General features: G+C 40.2%; 1 protein-coding gene across 1 annotated transcript in view; it reads right to left on the bottom strand.

Annotated features, from left to right (window-relative positions):
- Positions 1-6,946: 6,946 nt before the first annotated feature.
- The window catches only part of AKT1 (AKT serine/threonine kinase 1), a 75,774-nt gene continuing 72,380 nt past the window's right edge, over positions 6,947-10,340 (bottom strand). The window contains exons 14-15 of the mRNA XM_061376490.1: positions 9,263-9,365; positions 6,947-8,566 (exon numbers count right to left, since the gene is read on the bottom strand). Coding sequence (XP_061232474.1) covers positions 8,487-8,566; positions 9,263-9,365 — 183 coding nt within the window. The 3' untranslated portion in view covers positions 6,947-8,486. The remainder of the gene's footprint in view (positions 8,567-9,262; positions 9,366-10,340) is intronic.

The following is a 10,340-nucleotide window of genomic DNA, read 5'->3' as shown; positions in this document are numbered from 1 at the left end:
AAAGACATAAGAGTTTGTGATGAAAGGTGCTAGGCAGTTATCTCCTTCTTACCCTAGTGATTTCTAGTTGTGCTTCTGCAGCAGATTGATACTAAAAATAGGAATAGGAAATAACTTCAAATCTGATGCTCTTTCCTTTGGTTAGACCAGCATATCATGCAAAAACACAGAAAACATGAGAATGTATACAGACAGTATGAAATCATCCTATAGGTTTGGATCAGGTGAAAAAATTAAACTCGCCTAGCTTTACTACATTAAGGAGCTTTAGTATCTGAACTAACATCTCACCAAGTACAGATAATCCATCCATCCCTGAAGTCACATACTCAATTGTTTTTAGTGTTTCATTTCTTCTAGGACAGCCACCACACCCAGGCCAGCAGCAGGCGCAGTTCTGGCAGTTCTGGCCCGCACTGGAGGCTATAACCAGGACTTTTGCATGCTGATGGGAGAAGGAAGGATGCTAGGGGCTTTAACTTCCCTACCTCCTGTTGCTCATTACATCTGCATTTGTCTGAGACACTCAGGAAAGAGGATCTTGCGGCTTCCCTGCACTATTTAAAAGGAAGCTTCAATGTATATTGGTTTTCTGAAGTCTCCAACGAGCATTCAGCATCAGGATGCTACCCAAGAGAAAATAATTATTTATAAGGGATATTATGTCAGTTTATAACACACCCTCTAGAAGGGACTGCAGAAGACTAGAAACAGGCTAAGGTGGCATAAAAAAGAATGAGAGAAGGCAGGGGAGAAGCAGATGAAAGAATCCATTGTTTCTTGGCTGCTGGGAAGAGACAGGGAAAGGAGTGTCATAAGGCAAAATAAAGAGAACTGGAACTGACTAAAAAAAGGAGAGGGGACAGAATAGAGCAGCCTGGTCTCTACAGGTAACACCCATCAATCTGCATCTAACCTCTGCACAGCAGGGAAGTGAAAGCCCACCTCCATGTGCCAGCTTTTTTTCTGCACCCAGGAGATCTGCTCTGCAGAAGACAGACAGATGGCATTGCCATTGCCTGTGCTCCTGTGGGGGATTTTTCCAGATGGGGAGTTGGAAGCTTCTTTCTGTTGCTATAGCCTTCCTCTCCAGCAGCCCTCGGGTGCCCGGGGCCTCCACCAGCCTGCACACCCGTATCATATGCTCCTCAGACATGCACACATGCATCTCTGTGCTGTGAAAATTCAGCTGAACCCATTAGGAAAATAGGTGTATTTACATCTAGGGCTTTCTTTATATTCCAAAAGTATCCTTGTTGACTTTTCTTTCTTGTAACATGCACCTACATTTTTTTGTTATCCAGAGACAGAAAATAAAAATGGAGTTGACAGCAGTGATCTGAAAAGCACGTTGAAGTGACTCATTTGTAGAGGAGAACCCCAGGCAACACAGCATCACACACATTTACTTCGTTAGTGAGTCTTTGGGATATCCTATGTCAGGATATCCCTCCCTGCTCTGACATAGCACAGGTGTTTTTCAGTGTTACCTGGAAAACCAGTGGGCTGCCCAGGAAGCATCACCCTCATCACAACTCAGTGATCTGCTTACTAGAATTAGAAACAATCAATCCATTTTAAACAACAAGCAGCCACCTTTGATCTCCGCTTCCTTAACAGCTGAGCAAATGAGCACAGAAAGTAAAACTTTGGAAAGGAACACAATTTCAAGTTTTACAATCAAGTAAAGGGGTACTAAGTTTAATCCCTTTATCTTAGTTACATATTAAATTTATGACAACCTCACCTGTGTAAACGAGTACATTTTGTTCTGCTTGCTTATAGTTCCCTTCCTCTGCAACTTTCCAGTCTTCAGTTGCACCAAGTGACCTTATTCACTTTGGTTTTGCAGTTTCATTTTATACTCATGACTGGACAGTCAGCAGGTATTCTTGTTCTGTTTTGTTTCACTTCCCCTAATAATATTGGAATAAGGAACAATTGCAGCTGAACATATTGTATGGAAAGCTTACTATATGCTGCAACCATCTTAAAAATAATATCACTCCATCTTTCATTATTAAGGGTCATCAAAGGGCTTATTGTTCGATCTTTGTGCACATCCATAAAGCCTTTAAAAGCCATTGGAGGAATTTATGAAATATATTAGAAAAGTTCATTAGCCAGTCACTGAAATGCTGTGTGTGTTGGAAAAGGTGTTACAGTTCTCCAGAGTCAAAGCTGCACTTCACTGAATTAAAAAGCCAGTTTCATGGTAAGGAGCCTCTACAGCACAGACCTTGCCTACAGCCACACTGAGGCTCTCGGCTCAGGCATGGCTGATGTTTGGCAAACTGCTGGATTCAGTTCTGTCAGGACACCCAAGTCAACCTGGTGTTTTCAACAGTTGGCAAACTGGAAGCATATGCAAATCCTCAGGGTACAGATGTGCAGCTCCAGGTGCAGCCACCTTAAGGGAGCTGGCAGCTCCTGCCTGCATGAGAAACAACTTCTGAGTGACTTGTGTCAGACAGGTGAAAAGAACATTAAAGGAATCTACTTCGGGCACGATGCTGTGGAAAGCAAAAGCTGCAACCACCAAAACCAAGCAGAGATGAAAGTGCCTGACAGTGAGTGATGCTGTTACTGCAGCCTTTCCGCAACAGCCAAAGGATCCTTTTACAGGGCAAATTCTAATGCAAAGTAGACATCATTCTTCACCTGAAAGAGTAAGTATCACTCCGGGTTTTCTCTCCTAATCACACCAGGAGGAAACCTAAGGTCCTGCCAGGACCCATGTCTCAAGGTCAAGTGTTGGTATTCCTGCTTTAGAGGAATCCACTAACAACCTCCAGTCCAGTAAGTGACAGTACACCAGATTACCACATACTTGTCATACCCTGGAGAAAATGACTTACAAAAATACTATGCAATAAAATATGTACAAATCCAACAGAGATACATACTTTGCTTATAACAGTAAGTACAGTAAACTTGGGATGACCAGGGGCAATGACAAAAGAAAATGAGAAAAAACCTCAGGATTTGTACTACTGGAAGCATCTCAAAGCAAGGCTGGTGCTGAGTCACATAGACTGTATGAAAGTAGTAGACTGGCTGTGTCAGTCTGGAAGTACAAACACATACCAGAGATGACTGAAAAAACCCCTACGAAGAATGTCCTTCACTAAAGCTCCTGCTCTCAAGTCCAGGACCTAAATAAATCATGAAGTAGACTCAGAGATGAGTTGAGGTTTGCAGGGTTTCTGGAGACTGTTTAGCCCAGCACCCCTGCTCCAAGCATGGTCAGCAAGACTTCCCCAAAGGAGTGCAGGATGTTCCAATCACTCTACTTCAGTAAGATGAAGGAAGACCAGTATTGGTGGGCTTGCTTTTTCCCCAAACAATATGATGTTTACAGCATGTATTTTATGATCATTTTAATCTGATTTCCCAGGCACTGCTGAAGATCACAATCACTATTTTTTGTTCCAACAGAAGTTTTCTCAGTATTACACAACAGTTCTCTGGCTAACAGCATCAGTACTGTAAGAACGCAATAGGGCAAGGAAATAGATATAGCAGAGTTTATGAATAAGTAAAGATCACAACATTTGGGGTAGGAATTGTGGCTCCTGTTTCTGTGAAGAACTTTCATTCTTGTACTCAAAACAATTATAACATCTTTTGTAGGGTGAAAGACTATGCATTATTTTCAAAACATACAGAACTTGAGAGACCCCCAGAATTCAGAGACACAGCAGCTGCCACCTGTGTTGTCATCATCATCTTGAAATAAACTCAAAAACCTGACAAAGATGCAAAATACAAGTAGTTATGGTATATGACTGAAGACATGAAGAAACAATGTGGAAAAAAAATCATAAAAATGGAATCTTAGCATAGACGGGGGTTACATTAAACCCGGGAAGAAGTTCAGAAAGTCCGTCTCTAGAGACACAGGTAGTGAGCAGTAACAGGCAGACAAACACATGAAGCCGTGCTTCAGTGAAGGAGAAACTGAGAACCAGCCAATAAGGTTGCTGAAAAACCACAGAGGAATGTAGTGTTTTCACATAGAGTCCTTGATCTGGTCCTCAAGAACGAACCCACCATGCTCACAACCCAGGATGGCAGTTACAAAAATTAAAATTATTGAAAAAAGGGAAAGAAGTAGCACACAGGGACTAGTATGACAAAATGGTTTTGTTTGTTTAAAATTTGAGAGCAACTAGTCATCACCTGATTAGAATGCAACATATGTTCCATTAGACAGCTACCAAACGTCTTGTACACTCAGCTGCATCGGGGATAATAAACTCCCGTTTGCTACAGGCACTATGTGTTCTTCTCATTTTACTTCTAGTAGCAATTAACCTCCCCGTTATTAAAAAAATTGAGCTAATGTGGAAGACAAACACACAAATTTGCAACACCAAAGAAACAAGATCCTTTTACATTCACCCATTTCTTTGAATGCGCTTTCACCTCTGAAGCTTTTAGATACAGCGAAATAAATCAAACCTTCCTCCTGAATTACCATTTCCCAAAGTTCTCAGGCAGAAACCCATGCAAACTCCCACAGGTACTTTACGTGTGTGGGCTTCTCTTCCGCAACTCCATCTCCTTGGAGTTTGCATTCCCAATACCGGTTGTGACCTCCAGTTGGGACCACTATCCTAAATCCTGTTCCTGGAAATAAAAATCTGACTTAGCATATGCGCTTTAAAAAGCAAAGGGTATTTTCTCTGACAAGGATTTAAAAAACCCACAAATAGGAGTATGAAGAATACAGTGCTCTCATACTGAGCATTTAAATGCACATAAGCAATTGAAGTACCAGACAAAAATTGACCCCGCTTGAAGCAAAGATCATCTAAATCAAACAATCACAGGAAGATGTTGCCCTCAAACTCCCAGAAACTACTGTCATTTGTTTCTCAGAGAAAAACTGGGAAAACAGCAGCTGAGATTTTCAAGACCTGCATGAGAGCAGTATAGCAGCTGGAGAGCACATGGAGGTCACCTGCCTGAGGGGTGATGCCACAGAAGGTAAAATGAAGAAAGAAGTTTATTTTATTGGGGGTGAGAGGTCACAGTTTGTGCAGAGTTAGGAATGCTATAATCCATGTTAGGGAGAACAGCCTGCCATATCCTAATGGGATTGTACTAGATGTTTTAGTAACAGACAGAATGTAAAATGGAATTTGCAGAATTACCTGCCTTCTGCCAATGTCTCTTAACCCCATACAGCACAAGCAGCAGCGTATGCCTGTTTCGGCCACTGCTTAGCTGACCTCATCTTCTGACTGAAGTCAGAGGCACACGGAGAACTCTTTGTACTGATTTGCTCTTGCAAAGGTGGCTTCTTTTTTTTTTTTTTCCTATTTTTCTCTCAGTCCAAGCTTACAACCAAGTTCCTGGGCTGCATCGTACGCATACTACAAGTGTTCTACACTTGGGCCACACCATAGAATCATAGAATAGAATCATAGAATAGTTAGGATTGGAAAGGACCTTAAGATCTAGTTCCAACCCCCCTGCCATGGGCAGGGACACCTCACACTAAACACCATCTTTGCTGCAATGTTCAAATGCCAGAGCAAGGTGACATTTTTCAGTGCCAAAAGAAAGAATGCGGAGGTTTTGGCTCTACAGGTAGTTAGAAAGGTTTTGGGTTTTCAAATAAAGGAGCTGAAGCAGCTGAAAGATTTAAGCAGCCTCTGCATATATGGTACAAAAAACAATCTGAAGTGAACACCACTCAAGTCACTGACTTTTGGATTAACATTTCTGTGCCAAATCTAAATTTAAAGAACAAGTTTTATGCCTGCAGGTAGGAGCTGTAACACTGGTAATCATTCGATTATAGACAACAGGCAGAGTCTTTTGAACAGTTACAGGCAAAATGGGGGAAAATATCCAGAAGACCTGAAGACCCTGCATTCAGGTGTGCCCTTACAGCTCTCTTGCTATCAATACCAAGATTCCTAGGCTTCCTGACAGCTGCTTTTTTTTTTTTCTTTGTGAAGTTCCATTTTATATGTGAGAATTAAACCAAAAATCCATTAGCAACAACTGGCAGAAAACCACTGTTCTGAGACATAATCAGTCTGAACAGAACAATCCGATCTCTGTTTCTGTATTTGAAAGACCAGATTTTCCTGGAGCAGATTAATGGTAACCTTTGCTCACTCATGTTGCCTATATTTGGATGCATGAAGTGTCTTAGTTCAGAACTTGTCAGCGCATGTAGATCTGAAGAAGAGCTCTTTGGACTTCATTCCTGGGCTGGCTGGAAAGTCAGATGAAGGCTTGGAAGCAAATGAAGGAGCGCAGTTAGGAGGTCAGACCTGCAGAATGGGACAGGCTGTCCAGCATCATACAGACACAGATCCCTTCTTTCACCTTCCCTCCTTGCATAAATGTGCAGTAGATTGTACTGGGATTTACAGCATATTCCCTGAACCAAAAAAATGTTTTGGATGTTTAATGGCTTACTAGTGTTGCAACATCTGTGCTTAGTTTGAAGCACACTGCAGTTGTTCTTGGGTGCTTTTTTATCCTTCTCTGTATTCTTATTTGAAAAAGGACATTCCAGCCTTGTATAACTACCTCCTAGAATCAATTCATGCTAGTCCCTAGAAAGGAAGCACAGTATTATATATTGTACATCGGCCCAAATGACTGGAATAGAAATACCTTTGAAGGTAGGGCCTCAGTAACACAATCTCACTGGCATCAGGAGGCAGCAAAATGAGGCCTGTCCTCATTCACCTCAAGACAAAACTACTTCTGGTACAGGCTGTATTTCGTTTAACAAACATTTTCCAAAATTATCTTTGCATAATGATCAGCACAGAGATGAAACAACTGAGGAGGGGCAGAAAAGCCTAAATCCCTCCAAAAAATCCCTCAGTGACAGGCACATCAAACTCAAGAAACTGGAGCAGTTCTTGCATTTCTACAGATTCAGAAGGCTCCTACCACAAGAAATAAGAACCTAACTTGTTAAAGCAATTTTTATTTAAGTATTTGGAGGGAATCATAAGTAAAAATACTAGAGTTGAATGTTATTAAAAAAAAAGAGTCAAGGTGATGGGCTCTCTGTGCAAACACAGCAGTTTCTGGTGGAAAGGGGAAGCAAGGGGTTTCATAACATATTCCCTTTCAGGTAAAAAAATGAAATGCTAGTTAACTGCAGTACATGTCATCATTTTTATAGAGGCAAGATAATGAAAAAGAAAGGTAAGTTAAGAGAACCCAACCTACAATGGAATAAATTCATTCACAGCAGAGGCAGAGTAAGACTGCTTTTATGAAAATTACAAAGAAACATGATACAACAAAAATAGGGTGTGGGAAATTTTCCACTAAGATTAAAAATGAAAAACAAAACAAAAAAAAGTCACTTTTTGAACACCATTATTATTCAAACACATATGAAGGTTCAACCTAGTTTTTTTCTTATACATGGGAAACACTGTTAAAGTGAAGTGAATCTTCAAGAGTGAGAAGGCACCATGAACTGTCAGCTGATACCTTTAATGCACACTCAAGAAAGAAGAAATGATCTGGCATGATGCAAAAAATCATTAAGTGTTTATATATATTCATATATCTTTTCATAAAAAAAAAAAAAAAAAAGCGGCAACAAGTCATTACTTCAGTGCCAAAATGTCCTTTTGCCTGGCTGACTCACTGGCTAAGATGATTTCTCACCGAGACCTGGGTGGCATTTTTATACAGTTGTCAAAGTGGGTGGTTTTGCATTGTTGCATTTCATATTATATTGGTAAATCAAGTGTTTTCTAGGATCTGAGAAGCCAATCCTACAAAGTATTCCTAAACACTATGCAAATGGAATAAACACACTGTCTAGAATGGAATACTCAGCTGTACTTAGGTGGCAATTCCACTGGATTCAGTTTGATATGTAATGGCTTGTAGCAGATGTTATAACAAAAATAACTTGCTTTTTGATTTACCTCACTGAGGCCATTAATGCTGTTCCTAAAGTTGGTTTTCTGGAGTTGGATGACATTTTCACTGCTGTCCAAAATGAGTTTGAACCTTAACCCTCCAGAGTTTGTTCACTTTGTTGCTTATATTATTGCACTAGCTACTAAAGTCTTATAACTTCCTATATAAATCTAATTGTTCAGAGTGCAGATTCTATATTTAGATAATGAACTGTATGAAATAAATAAAGTAAGGGGATTTTCTGGTCAGAGTTGATGATATGTTGAATACCTTAATTATTTCTAAAGTAAACAGTTTTGGTGTATATTCTTAAAAACCTATAGTCATTCAGCATAAAAGCCTTGATGTAATACTTTAAGAATGGATTTGTTTTCCTTCTCAAAAAATGCATCAAAGAATTATTTTAAATACAGAATCTGTGAGGCTTCCTACAAATTCATCTAAATCGTAATACAAACACAGTTTGTAATTCAGATAATATAGAAAGTTCTCTAGTGTCCATTGAAGTACGGTCCCCAAAATGCAGTCTGTTTTGTTTCTGAATGGGAAAACATTGCAAAACATTAAGCGGTTCCACTGGCCGAATAGGAGAACTGAGGAAAATGAGGTCTTCTCTCGTTATCTACACAATCCATGCTGTCATCTGAAAAATGAAGAGGAGACAACATTTGCTTCCTGCTCTCTATTTTAAGGAAACAGAGTAAAATAATGCATGGTAAAGGTATTTCTGAAAATTTCACTGTCTTTTTCTTCCATAACTTGAAAGGAAACAGAAGTCTTAAATCTCATCCCATTCAATAGGGGCATCAGAGAAGATCCTGGCTGTTGTACATAAACAGTTATTCGGATGTGCGTTCAGAACTGCTAGGAGCTGCATTACTTAAATCCATACTCAGTGATCTGAATTTCCAGTAATTTCTATTTCAGAGCATGAAACATGCTCAGCTGCCATGATAATAAAGGGTACTTTGATTCAATATGGACACTGTTCCATATCCAATCGACTGCTTGCATAGACACAGTGCATGTGCAGATGTACACATGAAAACACTTATGAAAATAATTGTTTCCCAATGGAAATGTGCAGATTTGGAAAAGAAAGTAGTACAAATAATGTCACTGTCTTCTAAAAGAGGTTTTTCATTTCCCAACTGAAAAGACACATGGAAAGTTTCACATCAATTTACCAACTTCTTGGCCAGATACACATATGGAAAACCAGCAAGTTTAAACTAATGCTTTTTCACACAGTCTGAAGAGTAACCTTAAGGTGGCATTAACAGCATATGATTTCGGGTGGTCTAGAGAATACAGGGGCAAACATCTGGGAAAACTTTACCTTGGTCAGGAGGAGTGATTGTTATCATCTGTGCTGTAAATTCTTCGTCAAAGTATCTCGTATCTGTTTCAGATGTAACTTGTGGCTTAAATGGAGGTACAAGCTGTGAAAAGAATTAAAAAATACCATCCATTTACAGGTTCTTGCAGTAGTTTGAAACAGGTAGAATTTGACAAGAGAGTTACAAGCTACAGTGCCTTTTCCTACATTCCTGAAATAAGTTTAAAAAACACTAGTTCATAGAGAAGTAACCATACCCAGTAAAAAAAAAAGTGTGCACTTCCTACTTATGGGATATTTGAGGCATTTTGACTCTAGTTGCATAAAGAAAAGCCTAGAACCCTAACATTACTTCATCCTAATAAATAACATGCTTACAAATGTTTAATATTATATACTGGTTTCCCACCTAATTACACAGAAAGTATCATCAACTGCATCTAGTCAGAATTAATTATGCTCAAGAAGGATGAAAAGAGTAATAAAGATGGTCAGTGATACCAAACTGATCAGCTGGACTTGCATGTCATCACAAAGGTTGTAACAGTCACAAAAAATATCTCAGCTACAGCATTACTGAGCCCATGCAGCTCTGACTACAACTGTGCTGTAGGACTGACCAGCCCAGGGGAACTGAGGACAAGGCGGAAGCGGCAATAAGCTTTTACACTCCTGGTCCCCAAAAGCAGTCTGATACCCACTCTGAACTTAAAAAAACGGAGTGCTTACAAAAAACCAAGCACACTTAGCAATGAACATCCTCCTCCAGTTACACCACAAGTCACACTGTTTGGTTTTTATTCTTGACACTCACTTGGGCAGACAGGCTAGAAATCATCCATGTGTACCTAGGCAAGCTCTGGCAAGAAGAACTCCAGATGGAGTGGAGCTGCTTGACTGGGGCTGGAGGAGGAGCACGCCTGGAAAGCGGGTGGCGGAGCTGGCTGCATACAGCTGCACAGAGTTGGAACACATACAATTTTGGAGGGCAATGGAGCAGGGATTCAGACCTCACTCACCTCCCCGCTGCACGGTGGGCTAGAAACAGAATGTAAACACTGTTCTTTGCCCTCCCACA

Source organism: Neopsephotus bourkii, unplaced genomic scaffold (assembly GCF_033783945.1).
Source record: "Neopsephotus bourkii isolate Nb327-2 ecotype Australia unplaced genomic scaffold, CSIRO-AGI_Nbou_v1 NB_1707, whole genome shotgun sequence".
NCBI lineage: Eukaryota > Metazoa > Chordata > Aves > Psittaciformes > Psittacidae > Neopsephotus > Neopsephotus bourkii.
Note: the sequence above shows the minus strand (reverse complement) of the source record. Positions and strands in the feature narration are given on the sequence as shown.